Here is a 24415-nt window from a genome sequence, read left to right as displayed (position 1 = left end):
ATTTGATGATCCATTTGAATGAAAAGAAAATTTGCTTTTATGAGTTTTTGGCGTCAGATCATTGTGATGTATCAGCTTTTGTAACCATGTAGGATTGCTATTCCCAAAGATATGTCTGAGTTTCTCAGAGATTTGCAGAATAACAATATTTTGACATCTTTATGTCCTTATGAGTACATGTGAAGACAAGCCATCAAGCATGAAAAAAATTGAGCGTGATATTTCTGAGTACAATTCAATGTACATATGAAATGTTGACATTAATATTCCGACTGGAAGATGTACACACACTGATAAGACTTATAGGTGCCAATTTCCGTGATGGTTGCTTGGCATCCCAATCAGTTTGTCTATTGACAGACAGAATGCAAATTGTGAGTCTGTTTTAAAATGCCAAGACTGACTCACATGCTCTCGAAAGACTAACATCGGGTCATGTACAAAAAAAAAATGAAGTAAAAAATACTCTTGTTCAACCTTCAGCTTTTGTGGTTTAAAATGACACTTTTAGCAGACATAGCAGAACGGAAGAAATTATCATTAATAATGAAATAAATAAAAAAAACTTGGCCATGGAATAGCATATATTGTATTATTTAAATATGCGCACCACTGACATTGGTGCAGCTTTTGGGTTAAGTGTAGCAAACAGATTTTGCATAACTTTTGAATTAAAATGTCATTTTTGTGGGTCTGCAATAACATCTATAGGACACTGCAAAATTATAATGCGTGTAGAGTTCAATGTGGGGGCATACCACCCAAATTAGACTTTTAGTTAGCGTTTGAACATTTATTTTCTTCCAACTGGAAATGAGCCGCAGTAAAAGTTGTGCCATAATGTTTCTTGTCTTAAAAACGACAGTTTGTTTATTCTTTGAGGAAAAATGTGATCCCATTCTTAGAGCAGGTTCATGGAAGTTAAATCAGGCCAAATAGTTTAGCTATGCAAATTCAAAACCATTATAATATAAAACCATTAGCCGTACTTGTTTGTTATGTTAATTAACTCTTTTCACACAGCGTAACCTTTCCTGTTTGATAAATTCATGAATTGTCATCAGTGATTGCCAGTAACATCATCTACATTTTTTGTGCTTTTTTCAAGGGATATTTTTCAGTGAATCGAGCCACAAATTCAAGTATTTTACCAAGAAACGATTAGTTTATCATACTCAGTGAAAGGTCAAACTCTTCCCATTCTAATAGTGTACAAATGCCATCCTTGAAATTAATAGGGAAATTCCCCCAAGATGACACAGCTAACTATGAGCTTTAAAAAAGCAACAGCTAATTTGTGACTAAGCAGCAACAAAAAAGCGACATAATAAAGGCTAGATTAAAAAAAAACAATCATCGAACATAGCGTCACCAGGTTTGTAAAATGCTGACATGCTTTATCTAAATCCCATCTTGTTGTTGTCTACAAGTTGATCTACAATTTTTTTTTATTCCTCGCTGCACTTCCTCTGATTACCTCTGGTGTTTTCCATCACAGCCATAGCATCCACTGATTAAATCCTTTGCGTTCAACTATCAGTCATCCGACACACTTGAATAGGCCTGGCGTTATGCTGCCGTATTTTTGAGGTTACTTGATTGTGGCTGATGATCATTTTGACTAGAATGACAATTGCGTGATGTTGATTAATGATTCTGATTGAATCCTATTCCATATATGTAGTACTAATCAGACGGTCATGCTATGACTAGTGCAGACGCATGCAATGTATTTTTGCTATGAAAAATGAGTTCGCCCTTTAGCATTAGAATCTGCAAGCTCAGTTTAGTTGCTTGAATGTGCTTAATATTTTTGTGTTAAAGAAAATGATGGCATTTAATTACCAATATGAATATGAAAAAGCTTAAAAACATATACCCTTTTATGTGAGAATAATGATTTTTTTTTTACTTCTTGGCTGCCAATAAGACGTCCAATCCTTTTTTATTCATTCCCTGATTAATTGATTACCGTGAATAAATGTATAAAAATCATCTTGAGTGGCCATAAACAGTGTGCATTTCCAATATTAGTCACTTTAAATGACATCAATCTAATTTTATTTAATTTAATTTCATAGTACATCAACAATTGCAATAATTAAAAAAAATCTTAAATACTGTAAAGACTACTGTCCCTGAAAGGGTTAAAAAGAATAAGATTACCATTGAGAGAAAGAGAAGGGAGTTTAACATATTTCACAAAAAACAGATGGTACAGTCAATAAATCTGTAAATTGTGAACTGATGTTGACTCTTGATATCGTTTGATTAAGTGGAATGTCAAAATTCTACAGTTCCTCCCGTAAAGTACCAATACATAAGTTTTTAAAGTATATTTATAGCTAGGTGTGGTCCTCAACACCTACCTAAAAATGACAACAATGTGTGTACGTAATTTGTAGAAAACAGATTGAAAACAATCATTTTCCAAAAAAGTTGATACATTGGCATAATAATTATTGCAACTCATTAATCGTCTAACTTATTGTTTAACAAAAAATAAATAAAATATATTACAAGATTGCCTTTAAAATAGCAGTTTATTCAATATCCATCCTTGAAAAGCTATATTTAATTATTTTTCCCAATTAATAAAGCTGCAATTGTAATTCAGTCTTGTCTGCTTAGACTACTCAGATGAAAGAAAGTGTACAAATAAATATCAACTAAACTGACTGAATTTTTTTTTTTTTTTCTAAAGCATCCATCCCTCCATAGAGGACTTAGCTGAGAAAGTGCAGGGGGGCCTAGCAGAGTTTTTAAGCTATACACTGCAAAATGTCAGTGGAATTTCTTCTGGCTTGAAAGTATATTACACTTTGCCGGAACTAATTACTCCTTCGTGCTGCTTTAGCAAAGCTATAGAAAAGAGATCAGCCGGAGGACAGAACGTAGCTTCGCTGGCCAATTTGAACGAGTATGCAGGGAAGAGGTGGCCCGAAGAACAAACACGTTTGCGCGAACATGTAGAAAAAAGCTTTTATCTAAATCATGAAATGCATTCGGTAACGGATCTCCATCCACAATATAGATTATAGTTGTGTGTGGTTATTTCTTTCTATCAAAACCCTTCAAAAATGACGCTTGCACAGAGGAATTTCCTTAGAAACAGCACAGCATTTTCTGGGGGGATTACATAAAAAGTGTTTGCTTACTTGCTGGCTGTTAAAAAATTAAAGATGTGGCACGGGTCCAAAGAATAAAGATTCATCCTCTAACAAGCAATCTTTCAAGTAATGTATCACTGCACACACGACACAGAATGATGAAATCATCAGAGCAAGAAACAGTAAACGCTCACTGAACAATTCCATGAAAAAAATCCAGATATTTCTCCGGAGATAGAGCATATTGTGAAAAACCATTCTTATTGTGGAACTAATGTGCATGTAGCCTTCAAAAGCTCACCCAGGCAAATATGAAGGGTAAAATAAAACTTTAGTGGCCTATAAAACTTCAGGTTATACAAAAAGAAAATGGTATGATGATTTCTTCAATTTGGAGGAAGTAGCCTTCAGAATTGAAGCAAAATTCTTTCAAATGTACCAACATAAACATTTAAAAGACTGACTTTATTTTGAGGGATCAAAGAGCCAACTTTGAATGTTTTTGGGATGTGGAAGGAAACCAGAGTACGTAGAGATAACTACAGGACATGCAAACTCCACATAGGAAGGTCAGAAGCCATCAGGGATTGAACTTTCGATCTCATTTGTCCACTGTACCGAGTAGTACTGACAGATACACATGTACTGACAATAAAATAATTCAATTCAATTGTGTATACCTATCCAACTGTCTTAAAAAAAAAAAGGAAAACACGTATACATCGATTTTCCACGCAACTTTTTCTGTTCAGGATCACAGAGTCCTGAAGCTAATCACACGACACATACGGTGACAGACAACCAACCATTTGCAATTACATTCACACCATAATTAAGCATTAAGTGAATCTACAATGCCAGTACTGAAGAGAGAGAAATGTACATAAAGTCAGTGACATGAAAAGGGGAACATCTTAAAGGAGTCATTTTAACCTTTTTTTCATAATGCAATTGGTTTGAATGTCCATAATAAAAGGTTCCTCAAAGTATGCCTTTCTTTTAAAGTTGAAACATGTTTTAATCAGGCATTAACATATGCTATTCCAGTAGTATAATTTATAAGAATATAGAGTATTTGTTGTCTTCAAGTAGACCGCAAATGAATGGAATTAAACAAAATAAATGTCAGAAAAGTGACAAAAAAGTATGATGGCATTGTTTTTAATGGTTTGTCGTGCACAATTTGTAAGCCTGAATGTGCAGACCATCTTATATTTAGGGGATGTATCCCTGTATGGCTGATATTTTGTGAAGTTGGTGGTCTCATAAGAAAAACAATAATAATTAGTTACTATAATTTAGTAGATCTGTCATAATTTACATTGCAGTAGAAAAGTATTTTGCCTCCTTCTGAAATATAAATTTGCATATATGCATATTGTTAGATCTCCCGGGATGTTTTTCCCGGTGTTTTTTTTTTTTTTTAGCCGTAGGACAGTCCAATATTAAAATGGTTTAAAGAATACAAAAAACAAAAAAAACAAATTGCAGAACTTGTTTGCCCTGATAACTAAAAACTAAAGTGAAAACTAAACTAATTAGTTTGGGATGTACAAAGCACAAGCACCTTCAAAAATATAATGATGCACATTTCGCAGATGTTTGCCTCAAGTTCATTTCCTATTTTAAAACTGCAAAAAATCATTCATTGCTTTTTTAGTGGTTAAGCATAGCTTACGCTTATAATTGGCCCCGCTGTGATGCGTTATTCTCGCTTTTCGTTTTCACTGTTTTGTCTGATTGAAAGATCCAAAAAAGATTTGTGCATACATACACGGAAATCAGGAATGAATCTCAACGCCCACAACTTTTTTAGCTTCCTCCTCTGATGGAACAGTGTGTCAAAGCATTTTAATACACGCCATCCAAGTAATGATTTATCTGACAAATAAAAAGAGGCTTATGAAAATTAAAAGGATGTATATTCATCACAGATATGAACACCATATGATTTTAATTTCACCGTTTAAAGAAAAGAATTTCGCATTTATAAAACGAGAGCGAAAGGATTATCTGAGACGTGGTGCAGAAATTAAAAATGTATTCATAAAGGTGAGCTACAATAATGCCATGTGAGACAAAAAAAAAGAATGCTTATCGCAGAGCAGTGTTTTGGTCAATATCTCTCTCTCTCTCCATTATCATGGATAATTAAATGATATTATACTGTCAAAGACTATACAAAAAGATATTATCAAGACTCATACAGATCCATAACTGTTGAAATTCATTTATTTTCCGAGCATCTTATCCTGACAAAGTATCTCGCAAGAATTGGGTGAGAATGCAAATTTCACAAAGTAAGGTTGGAACCCACAGGGATTGAACCCTCAATCTTAGAACCGTGAGGTTATTGTGGTAACCAATAGAACACAGTTCCGCCTCTATTGAAATTGTGCAATAAAAACAATGAATGTTGTCTCTGCACAGTTAAAAGCAATGATGTAAGAGAACAGAGGGATCTACCGGGGGCTGTCTGACAAAATGGATGACAGTAGTCGAAACTTGGTTTTATCGGAATCAAAATTGACAGTTGGTGAGAGGAGGAAGTAAGATTCTGGGGAGATTTTAAAATACAAGTTTTAAATGAAGGCAGAAACACTATAATAAGTGAAAGAGAAAGAAAATGAGTGTTGAATGACCTTGAGCTGCATTGAAATCAAATCACAATGAAATATCATTTATACACACCTCTTGAATATACAAGCAAGTATATCAATTGAATAACAAATAATTTCTGGTCTAATAACATTACAACTGGAATAATTATAATTTTTAAAATGTATACTAGTGTACTTTTGTTGACGCCGGGGGCAACAACCATGGGCTTTTTTTTGTTTATTTTCCAAAGAAAAGGACTACAAATTGTGGCCAAGCAAGTCCAATCCATCTAATTTAGTAAAGAACCACCAGTGGGGTGAGTGTATCTTTAAATAAATACTTGGCAAGTATAGCACCTATTAGATATATTATATGCTTGTAGTTTGGTGTCAGTCAAGCAGCACTGAACCTTGGCTTCAAACTGATGAATGCTACCTGCTGATTAGATGGAATCACATGTGTGGACTGACATACGCACATTTTATATGTGGAAGGGAAATCTGCCAAATGACACTTTAAGCCAGTTAAAAATGTAAAGCTGTTCTTGACAGGCAAGCGAATCAGTGATTGGAGCGTCATCAAAGGTGTGCTTCAAGAGAATCTTCGTCTTCATGAGAACGGAAGAAGACGCATTAAAGCTTGTGAGAAAAGCAGTGGCGTGTTTTTCATGGCCAGCAAATTTCCTGTTTTCTTTATCATGTGCTCGTCTCCCACTTCCTTTTTTCATGGACGGCGAAGGAGTCGTTGCGTCTTGTATTTCCTCATTTCACTGTCATTTGGTCCCTGAGCAGTCATACAGCAGGAACAGGAAAATAGCGGCTTTACGTCAACAAACAACCATAAAGGAGGCATTGTGGGAGTTTGTAGCACTAGGGCACTCATCTAATTAATTTTATGCCCAATGCGTTTTGAATGGAATTTTTTTTTCTTAAATTGCTTCATAAAATAACATTATTTCCTATATTGACAGGTTCGGCTTCTACTCAAATTTCCTACCCCTGAACGAAAAAGTCTTGAATGGATTTTGTAAACAGCTTTCCCAGAGCTGGGGATTGCTAAACATTCATTTCAGGGACAAAAAATATGGATAAGGGCCAAAGTTGAGGCACACGGCGCATCCGGTGAAGGACGCGAGGCCATGTAGGCCACGGAGCAGACCTGCTTTCTGGATGTGAAGTTATGGCATACTCCCTCTCCCCGAAAAGAAAGGGTCCGCTTCCTCCGTCATCTGGACACAAGGCCGGGTGGAGCCAGGCGACGGCCTGACTGGCAGTTCGGCTTTGATTTCATTGTTCGTGTGAAGGGGGGTGACATCCACCATGTCCCTGTCCTCTCCACTTTTGGGGCAGTTTGGGCTTTCCAACATCCTGCCAGGGGAAGGTTCCCAAATTAAGGATGCGGCTACAAGCCATCTGGGCCAGTTTCCTATGTTGAACGTCCCAGTCTGTTTTCTTCCTGTACCTGCCTCGCAGGAACACACTTCCTCTGTCGCGATCCATTTTTGTGTGCCATCATTTTAGCGCTGTCTCCAGCAGGGAACCTACTTGGTGTGAATAATGCCATTTTGATGTTGAGGCGTTAAAAATTTCAACTTGAGCATGAAAACCCCTAAAGATGAGGGCTGCTGTGATGTCTCTATAGGTCTTAAAACTGTCAGACGACAACAACTGCTCAAAGGTTAAACTTTCAAGTGAGCTTGTTAACTGATTCCCAGAGACTGTGTTCACATATACAAGTCCACACTGAGTGCTCGATCCCTGCAGCGGAGGATGGTGGAGAGCAAGAGGCCCAGGTGAAGCACGATGGGTCAACAGCATACTTAATGCCAAGGGGGGAAGCCTTCATTCTCCCTGGAGAACCCAGTGAACTCTCACTCACGATTACCGAACATTTCTAAGCGGCACGACAAGAGGTGTAATAGGTTAACCGTGCATATGCAACCAAGTAACAATCATCCCATTGTCTAAAACTGGGTAGTAATTGGAACATAATATGAAAGGTGGCCCTGGACACTTCTTAGTGTCCAAATGATGCTTGTTGCTGAGCAACATTGGACTTTGGAGCATCGGAATAATGGCGGATCAGTACCTGTGTCCAGAATCCAGTTTCAATTCCTTCAAGTGTGGAATGATTGAGAAATAGAAGCAGGAGAAAGAAAAACCTTGCTGTCCAATGGTTTGATTTAATTATGAAATAGTGGGGTTATGGGTATTTATTATTGATCCCAAGATGAAGGGCCGTATTTTCATAGGTCACACGGGCTGTTAGCAGTGCTTGCCAAGAAATTAATAGTAAGTTGCTATGGAATCCCTTGAGTGTCTTTTAATTAAAAGTTACTTCTCTGTGAGGTAATAGCATCCATCTTTAGTAGTTGCTCGGGGTAAAATTTAAGTTTTTGAAATTGGAAAGCAAGGATGAATGCATTTCAATCAGGAAATAACCATATCAATGATTTATTTTTAACTGCAACACAACTTCAAACTTCAAAATGCAACTTTTCAACTTCCACATACATAGCTCCGATAGTACTAACATTCTCATAAAATCAATCAAAAAATGAAAGCCATAAGCACTCAGCAGTCTGTATGCCTTAATTTAAGCTTGGCTAAGTTTTAACAAAACAATCAAATGTACTTTCTGTCTGAGCAATATTCAGTGTACTCATACAAAAGGAATGATTCAAATCTCCACCTCCATCCATTTCACTTCACTTGACTCTTTAAACATCGACTCAAATCTGAAAGGTCTGAACTATGCTGACGACTCAATGGACTCATCATTTAAAGTTTCTGTGATGTAAAAATGGCTGTGCATTAGGATGCCAAAACTAAAATCATCCCCTGGCTGTCAGAGAACAACATTGAATAACCACAACAGACAACCTCAGTTGACGGCGGGAAAAGTCACGGCCAAAACACCAATAAGAAGGTTAACCAAAAAAAGTTATAAAAATGGAGGCTGTATACTTTTTGTACAAATGTGTAAGGATAGAAAAACTAGCAGTAAGGTAAAAATCAATTTTTCCATGAACATTGTGGAATAAAAGTCACAATTAAACTGCTTGACTTTCAAATTAAATGACACTGACACACTACAAGTTGGGTAAATATGTAAATGCCATAAATGTTTTCTATTCACATCTTCATATCAAAAAGACACATTTCTGGCCATGTCTACAAATTCCTGCCGTTGAAAGAGCTTATCTCTCAGCTCTGGTCATATTTGGGTTATTGATGTTGTAACCTGACTGACCAGGCGTATATTACATGCCTGTGGAGGCCTCCTTGTTTGAATAGTAGTGATGAAAGGAGTACTGGTCCACAATTTCTCTCATTCAATTTTTATTCTCCAGGTGATAGAAGAAAACATTTAAGGACATGCCCGTACACTTTCCTGAGGCTAAATCTTGAGATCAGTGCCTGGATGAAAGTCGGGTATTGTTGGCTCAAACAAGTCAACCGTAAAATTAGGCCACCACAATAACAGAATCGAGAGTCGCATTTCGGGCTATGATCCAATCAAATGGAGGTATGCGTAATGAAAATATCCTAAAGCAACACTGACAAAATTCTCTCAAGATGCAAAGAGTCTTTCAACACCAAAAGAAAGTCTCTCTTGTGTCAGTTCTTCAATCAGCATTTCTTTCAAAGGCTAATGACGTTTTCTCTAAAAATGCAGAAGCTCAGCAAAGATGAATTGGACATTTACTCCAAACAGACTGCACTTTCTTTTCTTTTTTTTTCAACCAGGGAGGTAATTTTGTGACACATTTTAAAGCAGCATCGTCTTTCAAACCAAAGATTTTATAAGGCGGATGTAACAGTCCTATACCGTGCCGGTAAGCTCCGGCCCTGGCAAATTTTTGCCCTGGGCAATGGCCCAACCTCCCACAGTCATGACTGGTACAGCTTATTGCTGATAATTATTATTGCTTCTTGGCTATATTTACCTTTTGCCAGTTTTTAAAAATATTCACCTTCCCAACCTGTACTGGAGTAAATGAGAAATGTTGCTCTTTAATTAGATATTGAACAATTTATGAATCCCCAAAGTCTTGAAAGCATCAACACACCATGACCATAAGTGGAAAAACTAAATGTATTAATTTGTTTCCCCCAATTGGATTGAATTATGACTTTAACAATCGATCAGGCATTCACTATAAAAGTCTGACTGCCTTTTTGGTAATTTGTAAGAGGTTGTCATTTAGAATTAACTTTGTTTAAGGAAAGTAAATGTTCTTCATGAAGAAATATTTGACGACATTGATGAAAATGTGCATGATGACTATCAGAGCAAGACTGCAAACAACCTCATCTGTACTCACACATCACCAATTCAGTCAGAGTGCTTTGTGACACTAATTTTTCATCTAGACTTCCCAGCCAAATCATATGAAAAAAAACAGTAGGTGACATTTACTCTTGTTTCACCAAAATATGACAGATCTGACCTAGAATGCATCCTACAAGTCAGTTCAATTTAAATCACTGCAACATTGCATCACAGTATGACCTACATATCTCTGGAGTAAACTCACTTGAAACAATTGTACAGGGACTTTCATGTACAAAATAAACAAAAAATACATGAAAACAGAATTTCTCTTCACCCTTTCTCAAATGCTTAAATGACTATGGCTTGCTCATTTGGTTAGAAAATCCAAATCTGGAATCTTTGTGTCACAGACATGCTGTATGCCACAGGTGTCAATCTTGGTTTTATAAAGGATTGCATCATAGTTATTTATGATTGCCCTCAAGTGGCTTGGTTTTAAAAGAAATCAAAGTATAATCCTGAGGCATTCAAACAACCAAGTAAAACCAAATGGCTATACCCAAGGGTGCAAAGATGTTTAGATTACAATAAAAAGGAAAAATAAAAAGCTGTCACTTTTGCATTTTCAGAAAAGAACAGAATCAGCTATTTCCTTCCACTAAAGCATATAGTAAATACCATAGAATATATAGTGAAAAAAGACCATCCTTATCTTCACAAGGCTCACAAGTATGTTGAATCCTAATCAACAGGTTGTCAGCCAATTACAGCATGTGTTGATGCAGTCTAGGGGCCTTAAATTTAACACATCCTGGTCTGCAGTTCATAAGCGAGAAATCATATTCAATGAGATTGAGTAAATTCTTGAAATATTCTAAGAAAAATGTGAAATAAATTATATATATATATATATATATATATATATATATATATATATATATATATATATATATATATATATATATATATATATATATATATATATATATATATATATATATATATATATATATATATATATATATATATATATATATATATATATATATATATATATATATATATATATATATATATATATATATATATATATATATATATATATATATATATATATATATATATATATATATATATATATATATATATATATATATATATATATATATATATATATATATATATATATATATATATATATATATATATATATATATATATATATATATATAAAGTTATTATCTGAAGTGTTATTAAAATAATTTGACAGATATTAGAGCAACTCATGGTTAGTGGGCAATCAAAACAACAAAAAACAAAAAAAGTTGTGGTGCACGTAAATCCATCTGGAATTTTGACACATACTGCAATAAGATTAGTTGACAAAAGAGTCATTGCATTTGCACGAGTTAAAATAGCTCGATTTAAAGATATATCCGCAATAACTTTGACGTCCGACATGGAGCATGCAAAAATAGTTGGCAAAGTCTCCTCACCTGCTGCATAAACAACTCCAATCCAAGCGCGATTGAAAAACGTCCAATGGCTCTTCATCTCCATGAACTCCACTCCTGAAGAACAACAACGATATTTCCACTAAATACCTTTAAACGTACTTTTGAAAAAAAGACAGCGGGCAGGGGACGCTGCTGAGTGGGATATTTGTGTTTTGAGTCCGCGGGGCACGCGACTCAGGTGAAACTCGGCCAGACAGCCTGTGCGATGCGCACATGTGTTCCGGACATAGGGCAGATCCCAAATGTCGTACCGGTGTGTGTGTGTGTGTGTGTTAAGGAGTGTGGGGTGGGTGGCTGCTGCTGGACTGGAGAGGATGCATAGGAAGTCAATCAATTCCCTTTCCGATGCTCGTGACTGGAGCGTGCCTTATGGTGACACTCTATCCTCATGCCATCCAAACGGCCTAAAGACTGACATTTAGAAGGTGCATGTGTTAAAACTACTCAGACTTGCAACTTTCAATAAAGATGCATGATTGCAAAAAGCAAATGCACTGATCCATCGTTTGTAGTTAAATAGATGTCCAGTGCATTAATGTTAATTGACTCCCACCCCCAAAAAAAGTTCAGTGATAAGTAAAAACATTACAATTATTATTTTTATCAAAACTAATAACAATAATTATATATATATATATATATATATATATATATATATATATATATATATATATATATATATATATATATATATATATATATATATATATATATATATATATATATATATATATATATATATATATATATATATATATATATATATATATATATATATATATATATATATATATATATATATATATATATATATATATATATATATATATATATATATATATATATATATATATATATATATATATCAACCTAGGTGTTTCTGATTGTCTCGTCAAACTATGTTTGTGAAGTGAAATAAATGATCATATTCAGGTTTGCGTCATTGTTATATGAGTGCATTTTTAAAGTAATTTGATGTTCTGCACGTCTTCACAAAAAATTGTAAAGTTTTGTACTCTTTATAAAGTAAAAAAATACAACAAAAAACATCCTTGGCTGAAGTAAATATACCCTATGACCTTGCGCTTTTGCCAGAAATATTTTGAAGGAAATTCTTACGGTGAAGCATTCCTAATGTCAAGAGACATTTGCACAGAGTTACTGCAGGAATTTCTAAGATGCAAATAAATGCAAGATGATTCTGGGCCCATATTGTAAGGCCAGCTATTATTTATCCTAAAGTAATAAATCGATAAAATATCTTGACAGCTTTATCTGTGGAGGTCAGACTGTCTATGCACTACCAGTTTGTTCTATTTAGTGTGAATTCCAGACAACAAAGAATAATTCAAGAGCTTTTTCTCCACTCACTCAGATCAGCATAATAAATCTTTCCCACCAAGTCCGGAATGTAAATGAATTTAGCTTCACACTATATAGAAACAAAAAAATTAAGTTCAAGCTGGTCACTCTGTGCTGTGTAATTACTTTGAGTCACCAGAAATTAAACACCTCTGATAGAATGTAATTCTGTATACACACAGATTTTGTCAAAACAAGAGCTCAACTCATACATGATACATTCCGAGCCGTGTGCACGGACTTTCTGATGTGTCATTTCTAAAGCCAATGAAAAATGTTTCACAGCATTTACAATTTTTCCAAAAGACACGAGAATGCAGCAACAACATTCATTCATTTTTGGTTCACAAGGTTCGAAGGGTGAATTGATTGCCAGCCGATGGCGGGGCACAATGGAACAAAAGAACATTCAAGCTCAAACTCATACCCAGGAATAATTTTGAGTTCTCAACCAGCATACCGTGCAACCAGGGTACCCTGAAAAAACCCATGCAGGGACATTGACAGCATGTTAACTTCACACAGGAAGGTCGGAACCACGAATCACTATTTAATCCAAATTCAGCCAATGACTTATCAGTAATGGTGACACCAATGGGTTGACCAATATCAGATACTGCACTACAATAGCACGTTTTAACATTGCCACTGTATTGAGAGCAGCTAGGTTTGAATGTATTGTATTCAAAGTACAACTCCAAATGGCAGTAACCTGCTTAAGAATGCAATAGTGCACCTGATGAGACATTTAAATGAAGAAGTGCATACATTATGTGGCCCTCATTCGATCAATTATATATGCTTGATTATCAATTTAATTACATTACCCTTAGTTATAGAGCAACAAAAACACAGACACAAAAGTACTGATATCAGGGGAGTGTGAAGTAACAGGAATTTGTGAGATCATTCTGTTTTTTCCCTCATGGCAAGGCACCTCTATGACCTTCTTGCACAATGCTGGGATTGAATGGTTGTAATTAAAATGTTCCCCACTATAACCCTCCCTCCCACCAGACTCCGTAGCTTCAGAGCAAGATAAACACACTAAATCACGTTCACAGTTTTACAAAACGTTATGCAGGGAGTGCGCAAATCTCATCCCAAATATAAAACCAATAATGTCATAAACTTGAGAAAACACTCAAGTGTCCAATAGAATATTACAATGTGCACATCAGCATTAAATCAAACCATCCGTGCGAAACACAAAAACAAAACAAACAATGGTTTTAGTGCAGTGGTGGTTCTTGCTGTGTCATTTCCAAAAGTTTATACGTATTGTAGCAGACTCCCCAGAGACAACTTAAAAAGTCAAGGACCTGTCCTTGAGATGCCAACACTCCATCTGGCTCATCTGCAGGCCAGGAAACATATATGGTACCCACAACAAGAGGCATAGGAAGGATGTAGCGTATGCTTGCAAGTGGCTGACTGTCAGGGCGCATGCCAGTAGGTCAATCCAGCCTTATGAACCATGCCAGCTGCCTCAAAGCATGCTTTGATACACAGAGCATTTTTCTTTTGCTTAAACTTTTGCCCCTTCAGCAGACATGCCAACAGCGACCTCGACCATGACAAAGCAATAGTGTCCTACTTTAATCTTGAGGTGGTATTAATGAATATTAAAAAGTCAGTGAAACTTTCTAGACAACCCAAAAGAAAGGAACTTGGGAATTGAATACTGTTGAGATGATGAGTTCAGCAGGTGAATAAACCAATGATTACAAAACTACTCGTAGCTTTGGTTATTCATCAAGGTTACAGAGAACATCTTTTTATAAGCAGACCCCAAACATACACTTTTGTAAGACCTTGCCGATATTATTACAGGCAGGCCTTTTGATGGAGGATATTTTTCTATTTCAACCTACATGATGGGAAAAGCAACCAACATGGTTGACATTTAGATCTGATGCCCTGAGGTGTACTTTCACAGTGGACATTACAAATGATCATTGGCCTACTAGCTTGCCATTTATTCAGAGCTACAATGATACCTTATGTGCCCTCAATGCTTTACCCTGAAGAAATAAAAACAGCAGAGGCTAAATCAGATGTAGCGTCATGAATCTTAAATTCTGAAGACATCAACAGCATAAAAGCAAACTCAAAAGGATATCGGGAGTTGGTTGCAAGGGGAAAAAAGACAACTAGTTGTTAGAAAGATGCTTGCTAACTAAGATTCTTTTTTCTGTGCATTCTGACTATTGCTGAGGTGCCATTGAGCAGGGCACTAGCTGCTTGTCAGATTTTTGGATTCTTAATGGGCAAACAACTATCCACATTCATAATAACGTGGCAATTTGTGCTGACATTTGGCCCCGTAGGGCTCCATTCATGATCAACTTCAAAGAATAAGCAGCAGTAGTAGTAGTATATGTAGTAGTAGCAGCAGTAGTAGTAGTATATGTAGTAGTAGCAGCAGTAGTAGTAGTATATGTAGTAGTAACAGCAGTAGTAGTAGTAGTAGTATATGTAGTAGTAGCAGCAGTAGTAGCAGTAGTAGTATATGTAGTAGTAGCAGCATTAGTAGTCGTATATGCAGTAGTGAGAGTAGAAGTAGTAGTAGTAGTAGTAGTAGTAGTAGTAGTAGTAGTAGTAGTAGTAGTAGTAGTAGTAGTAGTAGTAGTAGTAGTAGTAGTAGTAGTAGTAGTAGTAGTAGTAGTCGTAGTAGCAGTGGGAGTAGTGGTAGTAGTGGGAGTAGTATTAGTAGTAGTAGGTGTTGTTGTTGTTGTACAGCTGAACAGCTTTCACGGCAAGTCTCATAATCTTACATACATAATTAATACATGAATGACTTTATAGTTACAAGATCTTTTCATAATAGAAAAAAAACTATTAGTGTGATACGGAGAATGCAGTGCAAGGCTACATTTAGATTGTAAAAAAAATCACTCAAGTGCCAACAATTCCCTCAAAGGATCCAGGTATTGATGTTTCATTTTACTCTCTTTCATTATCAATCCAGTCATCCATTATTTTCTACACTGTTTATCCTTTTTAGCGTCACAAGCGAACTGCTGCCTATGCCCTCTGACATCCCCAAAATCCCTTAGTAAAATGTCGAATTCAAATTTAGCAGTCATTTAAACCGAGATTGAAAAACGTCTAACACATTTAATCCCTTCCGTGCCAGTTATAAATCCAAGCTTCCAATCCTCTGCAAAGCTTGATACACCCAAACACGGTAGAGAAGTCCGTGACATCCTGCCGTGGTGTGGCCGTATACTGCGAAGCAGTTCAGCGCAATCCCCACTGTCACTTTGTTTATTTGACCTTTTACACAGCAGGAGGAAACAGGACGTGGATGCCATGGTGTGTTGGGCAGATAACCACAAGTAGGGTACTTATGCTTGTAGTTTCTCTGTCAAAAGATGAGCCTTTGTACCCTAAAGTTCCTATCCAGGTGCATGTCGGCCTTACATCTATCTTCACTCTCCGGTCAATAATTAAAAACTTTGATGTTGTTTAATTTATTAGCTGCAACTATTGTGCACAGTCACAACTACAGCCAAAAAAATCAAAACTCAAGAGGTTGATTTTTCATCAGAGTAGAAATGGAGTTCAAATTTAAGGCAAAAGTTAAAAATTCATACATTTCTTTTATAGTACTATCAAATCAAGTGGGGTGCAAAATATTATTCATTATTTAGTATATCATACATTTCTTTTAAGTCTTTTAAGGGGGATATAGAGAGATAGACTGTAGTGTACTACATCATTGCAACTATTAAACACAAAGTTTGATCACGAACAGTAAAAAACCTGATATTATAAAAAAAATTGAGACCAATTTTTTGGGTTATGTACTCAAAATTCAGTTAACAGCTGTCAGACAAGACAAATTCTCTTCCCAAACTGTTGCATAATGTCATCAGACATGTTAACCAATAAGTACTTTCCACCTTAGCTAGAAGCATCAAAATTATACCATATCCACAATGCGGTTGAGGTCCCTACTTCCTACTTAGTCTCTTCTCAAGTATTAGTGATAACAGCCTTTTTAATGGATAAAAAGGAGTCACCTTAGATTGATTGCTAGCTCATTCTTCAAGGAGGTTAACAGGTGGGTAGTGAAAGATAGATAGGTCAAGCCCCCTGGCCACTATCATTAATTCAAGGGTCGAAGAGAGAAAAACACATTGCCCCTCGGCCTGCTGCCTAAATGTTACAGCACCTTATCGGTGAAAACTCAGTTCTTCTTGGATGAGTAGCTGAGTTGCAGTCTCGCCTGATGCGTGCAAACTCAAATCTTGCTATTTCTACACAACCACAATGTCCAGTGGTCATTTTCTAACGTTACTTTGCTCTACGAATTCAAACTGACTCCTTCAATGATTACCCCCATGGCCCTCTTGTATTTTTTTCACTGTTTCCACTTCGATAGTAAATGGAGAAGGATATTTCAGGTGAAATGATCTATTAACTGGCAGCACTGAAAATTGTGTATATAATAGTTTTCTAAATTGAAAACATAGCCAGGCCATGGAACAATAAATTAATTATCGGAATCCACCTTCTCCTTTGCAACAATTATCTCAGTTTGTTGACGCTTAAGAGAGTTTTCATTCCAAGTCTAATTTGTGTGTAATGAAGCGCAATAAAGATGATCACCTGATTTGTGCTATCAAAACATTTTTCTCCATGCCATGAATTGCTGACTTGGCTGTACAATTACACATCTGTGACAATATTTGCCCAAGCACACACACTATTAAAAACATTAGTAAATAACTCAAATAGGGATGAAAATTGTAATTACTATCAAATGAGGTGATGGAAATAACCCATACAAGTTGTTTTCTTCAAATAATAACTATACAACATGGCCACAAGAAGTTTTACCGAAATTGTCAGAACAGCAAATGCTGTATTCACAAATATTTCTCACAAAGCATTCCATTTGCTGCCCATAAGGAAGGCACACATTTATTTTTGACCTTTCTAAAGCAGGCGCTCCCAGTGTTTTTGCTACCCGAGCAATTTCAGAGCAGCGGGAGGCTGCATTTCAATTGTCAAATCTTGCTAACAGTGTTCCTGATATGGAAAGCTTAGATTCCAGCTCCCCTTTCAGTCTCAACAGTATGAAGGAACTGCCGTTATATAACAGCATTCACAGGGTTGTAATACATCGGATAGAAAAAGGATGGATTTTTTTTTTTTACTTTTTATAACGACATGCAGTAAACCCCAGTGTGTTGTTCCCACAATGCAATTATTTGACTGCAGGGGGGAAATTAAAACTGTTTTGGAAAGAACTGATTTGAATGAGGCTGGGATAAAGCACATCATTTTAGACATTTTTGGAATAATGGAATCTCTACATGAGCTATAATGTGTATTCATTGATGCCTTGAATTATTATTTAGGGGTAAAGGAATGTGTTGTGTTCACATTACACGCCTGGTTATGCTTGTATCTTGAGGGTTGGCTTTCTTGTGGCCTGCATGACCAAATAATTGAATGTGAATGGCATATCTTCATGTTTTTTTTTCTAATCCCCAAAATAGTCACATTCTAATATATGTAATACATTTTTATGGCACTAATATTTAATATGAGATAAAATTACTTTAATAAATGTACAGTACTGGATTTATAAGGGAGATTTTAAGTTATTGTGAACAGTCTAAAGATAGACAGCACTCTTAAATATAGGAAAATTAAAAAGCCTTCTTTAAAGCACGGACAACAAACTATAGTTATACTCAAATAAATACCGCTTCAAATGCTTGCATATTGCGCTCCTGTTTTACCACTGTCATCATCTATTAAATATCATTTGAAATAATTGGACTCTCTTACAGAGTTTCTAAAAATACCTTGTGATTTGACAAATGCTGATAACAGTAATTTAATTAAAATATCCCATTTGAAATCAATAAAGCTTTTGCTTTGACATGAAAACACAATCCCTAAAGACAGAATATAAATAGAAGGCTTTTTATTCCAATTTGACTTATTTTAATGATCATTTTGTCATTAGGCTTTCACCTCGAGCGTGGCATGTTTTCAGCTGGCACACCTTCTATTTTCCTCAATCTTTCCCTGCATGTTCATTTCACTCCGCATGAATCTGGACTTTTTCCATCTACTCTAGCCCCTCCTTTAAGTTCTCAAGCAGATAGGCCTCATCATCATACTAGATTTGATGAAAATCTCAGAATCCCCTGATTGATAAGGACCTGCAGAGCTTCTTTTACCGACTTGGTAAGAGGGGGGTCAGCTTTATTCATTTAATCACATATTTTATTGCCCAGTGTGAAAATAAAAAGAGGCTAAATACACTATGATGTTATTTCACGAGTACTCAAAACACACTTACCATATTCCAAAGTATACACATGAACAAATAATGAACGTATTCTTATACACATGGATCTGCTTGTCAAACAACTAGAGAATGTTTACACAAGGTCGGGCATTTACTGGTCATCATCTTGAACATGAGCACTTAACTTCCATCTGTATCGCACATGATGTGTTTTCATTTCCAGCAACACTTTCTGTGTCCTCACTTTACTTACTGCAATGCACTGTGTGTCATTTATTTTACATGTCAGATATAATATGCTTTCAACAAATGAATTAATAATTATAGGATATGACTATTATGGAGAACTGCATAATCTAACCCTAACCCCATGACATAAAAAGTCAAACGTTGCTATCTTTTTAGTTATCAAGGTCACCGACTACAGCAGCAAACATCATTACATATGTACAATGACTGTTAACAGCCTTGATGGAGGGAAGCATATATTCTTATCTGCTAATTGTTCTGCAGAAGAGCACCTTTCTAAAAGGGATTGTTTGTCCTCAAGCGTTAGCTTTGGGGTGTCTCTTCAGCTCTTTATGCTGAAAAAAAGTGATCAATGCTGCAAGAAGTAATAATAAAATAAGATTGAGCGACTCTTTCAATGAAAACAGGTGAAAATTGCAAAATTGTTGTTGAAAAAGACCATGTTTTTCTTGTGTTTATAAAACTTTTATCTCATCCGAGAGGAATAATAAGCAAGGTGAAGCACATGCATTTTTTGTTTCCAACTAGTTATGATTTTTAGCCTTCTTCCTTGTGGCTCTGTTTAAGTTTGGTATACAGGTCTGTCATACAAAGGGATAGTAGTTCAGTCTGCCTTATTTTAAGAACTAAAAAAATATTTGCAGGGAGGATGATAAAGCTAAAGTTGAATGGCGACCGGTCTAGGGTGGTTTAGTCTGCCTTTTGCCCAAAGTCAGCTGGGATAGGCTCCGTCCAGCTTCGCAATCTTTGCGAGGATGTACGGTACAGAAGATAAATGAATATAATATCCTTATCTATAAAGTCTATGGACAATAAGAGACTTTTTATCATTGTAGCTTTATATACACTACACACCTCTACATGAGTAGTTTAGGGTCAAGAGTGAGCTAAAAGTTTCGGTTCATAGCTTTTAAAGGGGATTTGCAGGTTAATGGGATTTAGCATTGAAAAATCACAGCAATTTAATACTGAATGAATCCTTTTTTGGATAAATCAGAGTCATTTGGTCCATTGTGTTGTTATTTTAAGATAAATGTAGTGTTTAAAACTCTGGAGTTGTTATCAGGTATTAAGTTTTTATTTGCCGGCAGTTTAACTGTGCAACCCTATCACCCACAGAGGACCTGTCTGACTAGGAAAAAAAATGTATACTTACAGCAAGCATTGGTGGTTTAGTGGTCCAATTCTCTTGTGCCCCCTGGGATTCTCTGGCAACTCGCAATATGTTTTTTTGCTGGAGTGGCGAACTTTCACAGTACCCTGAAAGGATGAAACCAAGTGAAAGATGTAATCTAGTACATTTGAGCATTCTGGTTTAAAGATTTAAATAACCCAACTTATTTTGGGAATGTAGGAGGATGCTGGTACCCAGAGAAAACTCTGCACCAGCACATGGATAGTGTTGCCAGGATACTACAATTCTTGCATAAAATACTTTATAGTATTGCAAAAACAAGGATCGTGCACTTTACACAAAAAATGATGTGCATTTTTACAACCAAAGGTTACCATTAAATAAACACAGATTGAACTGTTATTGACAGACTTTTAAAATTAATCCCCAGTACTTTAAGAGAGGATTCCGATAATCTCCTTATTCCAATCATGTTTTAAAGTATGTTGAGAATTTTCCATAGATTATTCAATTAAAAATGTTTAAGGTGAACATGTGATGAAACGACATTTGAGCCCTTTTTCTGCACATTATAAAATGTACACAACTTGAGTGTGTCTGAAAGGTTTTAGTAATTGTAGAATATGTTGTATTAGCCATGTGTAAGGAGTTAAGACAATATTTGGTGCTATACTAGGGTGCTTAAAACATGCCCTGAAATTCTTTGACTAGCCGTATGGGACTTTACAGGCACTTTGTTATTTTTACAAGAAGAAATAACCCCTTGGTTGGTAAGCTGGGGTTGTGAAATAGCTTGACCACTTTTCAGCCCTGCTTGCCTCATGCAATTTTTTCATCTTCTCAGGTTCGATAGTGAACAGCATATTTTTCATATTTGATTTTTCTTCTTCTTCTCTTTTTTGAAGCACTTTTCTCAAAATAATTTCTCCCACAAGATTCTAGAAACTCAACTGTATAAACTGGCAAGAACTGAGAGCTTGTGCTCTGTTCAATTTTCCTATAATGTTAAAAAAATAAAACCCTGCCTTACATTCTCTAAAAAGCTGGAAGGCACATCTGCCTCAGGGTAGAAGGTTCATCTGGCATGAATTTGAAGGCCTGGGTTAAATTGATAAATTATGCTACCTGATGGGTTGAGACTTTCCTAAGTGAAGTTTGCATGTTCTCCCCATGCCTGCGAAACCATAGAATCACGCATTAGATTTGGCACACTGCCTATAGTTGCCTGGGATAAGCACCCCCGCGTGAGGATAAGCACTATAAAAAATAAGAATTATTCATTTTATCATTTCAACCTCCATTTTACAGAGGCTTTATTTACTTATTCATTCATTTTCTGAACCGCTTATCCACCAAAGGGTCGCGGGGGATGCTGGAGCCTATCCCAGCTAACTGTGGGCAATATGTAGGGGACATCCAATCACAGGAACAAGGAGACAGGCAACAATTCACGCTTACCAATCAGCCTATTCTGCTGTTTTTGGAGTATGGTAGAAAACCCATGCAAACCCGGTTAGAACATGCAAACTCCACAGAGTGAGGACCGATCTGGGATTGAAACCACGACACCAGAACTGTGAGGCCAACGCGCTAACCACACCTTCCTCCGGGCCGTTTTCATTTATTTTTAAGTACAATTTGTATCCACGGAAAAGGGGAAAAAATATGCACTGTAGTGTTTGTTCAGTAAAGCGCATTGAATGTGTTCCCTGGTCTACTCCAATGCAGTAACAGCCGTAATGAGTGCAGACAGATTTATAAAAAGGGTCTTTACAATATAACTACAATTAATGCTTAATACATAATATATGCATGTGACAGATAACTGAGGATAAGCGGTGCGGAAAGGGAATTAATGAATACAACTATTGCAAAATGTGAAGTCATAGGTTGACTTGAATTGTTTCTTTAGCCATTAGACCATGTGTGTTTAATTAAGTACATAAATGTTTACTGAATTGGATCTTTTAAAACTTTTTTGTGTGCTGTCACGTGTTTGTTTCATTCATCTTCACAAGGGTTGTTGAACACTCAACGGACATGGTAACCACTTGAACATCCATTTGTTTCATATACACAATATGACTGAGTAAGAAATGCCGTCAAATTTCTTTCTCTGTTCAATTAAAATCCCTCACGTGGAAATTCATTACATATGCTGTATTTGTGCTGCATGGACACACAAAAAATAAGTTGCACATGGACGCATGCATGGAGACAGATAAAAGGTGGCATGTAAACAGTGCTACAGTAATCAACCAATTATTATGAAGGGGCTTGACTGCAAGCCCAATTTATTCAGAGAGAGACAAATGAAGTAGCCCATTTGAATAAATCTTATCTACAGTATATACCGGGTCGCAGAAATGTTGGATTTTCCTTACCATTGTATTTTGTCTGTAGTTCTAAAAGGAAAAAGGGCATTATGTTCTATTTGGCTAGGCATTCAGAAGATGATGGAGCTTAAGAGAAGTTGAGAATGCCACAGAGAGAGAGAGAGAGAGAGAGAGAGAGAGAGAGAGAGAGAGAGAGAGAGAGAGAGAGGCAGACGGCCTGAGAAGTGCTGTTTTTTTTTAATATAGAGAGAACAGAAAGCAGGAGGAAGAGACAAATGAATATCTTGGGAGTGAGAGGCTAAGCTCGAGATACTTGGCACGCCTGAGATAGAGACTTAGAATGTACAGACACCCAGCAGTACTCCGATTAGCAACGTCAAGAAAAGAGCCCTTCTGTGTGTGTTGTTGTTTTTTTTATTTGAATTTCATCAGAATTCATATCATTATTGTATATTTTATGTGAAAGATACTTGTAACATTGTCTTTGGATTAATCCTGTGATCCATATTACTTGCTTTAGGTAATTAGATGTCTTGAATCTGAGTCAGGCTTTGGAAATGATCACAATATGAATACAATTATTGAATTGAATTGAATGCTTTTGTTGTCATTAAATATAATGAGATTTAAAGCTCTCACCACGTAGTCCACAAATAACAAACAGATTAGTTGACACAATTAATGAACAGCAAGTTAATCAATTCTGACAATAGTGCAGACGAGAGCTTACGGCTATCTACTTTCTTGATTTTTGTTGTAATATCAAAGTTCATACTATGTACTCAAACTGACATTAACCCCTATCTTATCAGACTTTAGAAGTGTGAATTAAAACGTAAGCCAACAACATTCCTCAATATAAAATCTAGTACGTATGATATGACTCACAATTATTGTTTCTTTCTAACACTAACATCCTCTTGTAGCTGTAGTCCTGTGGTGTAATCATGTTATTATTTTACTGTGGTTTTATTTTGAAAGACATACCTCAGTGGTTACTGGAGGTATGCATGACGCCAATGCTGCCAAAGGTTTTTGCAATGAGGTGTTGATAAAAACTTTCACCTTGGAATATGGTATGCTTTGCAATCTAGTGAACCCTTTATACAAACTATAACTGCCTTAACTACAATGTTGAGTCATGTGGAATAATGGCGTTGGACAATTTTCACAGTTAAAAGACTTACATTAAAGGATTGAGATTATTCCAAATATTAAAACAGTTTCACTTGTTAGCCATTCTTTGTGGAACATGATTGCTGGTTGAAATGTTACCATTGCACATTGAATGATCTGGCTACATGTGTTTTATCCACATTCTGCTTTTCCTCAACCAGTGTTTGACAGGTTGTTTGGTATTTGGCCTCTACAGAGAGGAACACTTGAATGCAAAAAGATGATCATATGCTCATAAAAGTTGACTTACTTCAGAGCAATTGTCTCCTCCCTCCTCTGAAATTATGGCAATGTGCTTGTGTGTATATGTATGATGAGCCAATTTCTTGAGTAGCTTGAGAGTGGTCATGTTTTGCCACGAAACAAACATAAAA

General features: G+C 36.0%; 1 protein-coding gene across 4 annotated transcripts in view; it reads right to left on the bottom strand.

Annotated features, from left to right (window-relative positions):
* flt4 (fms related receptor tyrosine kinase 4) overlaps nt 1–24415 on the bottom strand; it is a 66716-nt gene that overhangs the window by 29485 nt on the left and 12816 nt on the right. For 2 of the 4 annotated variants that reach the window (XM_077732541.1, XM_077732542.1), the window contains one exon: nt 20551–20654. Coding sequence is in view for 2 of the 4 variants with exons in the window: in XM_077732539.1 (XP_077588665.1) it covers nt 11486–11549 (64 nt within the window). In the remaining 2 variants the exon portion in view is untranslated. Of the gene's footprint in view, nt 1–10667; nt 10753–11485; nt 11561–20550; nt 20655–24415 lie in introns of those variants that run through there. The other 2 variants (XM_077732539.1, XM_077732540.1) reach the window with 2 other exon arrangements.

Source organism: Stigmatopora nigra, chromosome 14 (assembly GCF_051989575.1).
Source record: "Stigmatopora nigra isolate UIUO_SnigA chromosome 14, RoL_Snig_1.1, whole genome shotgun sequence".
Classification (NCBI taxonomy): domain Eukaryota; kingdom Metazoa; phylum Chordata; class Actinopteri; order Syngnathiformes; family Syngnathidae; genus Stigmatopora; species Stigmatopora nigra.
The sequence above is the reverse complement of the archived record's forward strand: the minus strand, read 5'-3'. Positions and strand labels throughout refer to the sequence as shown.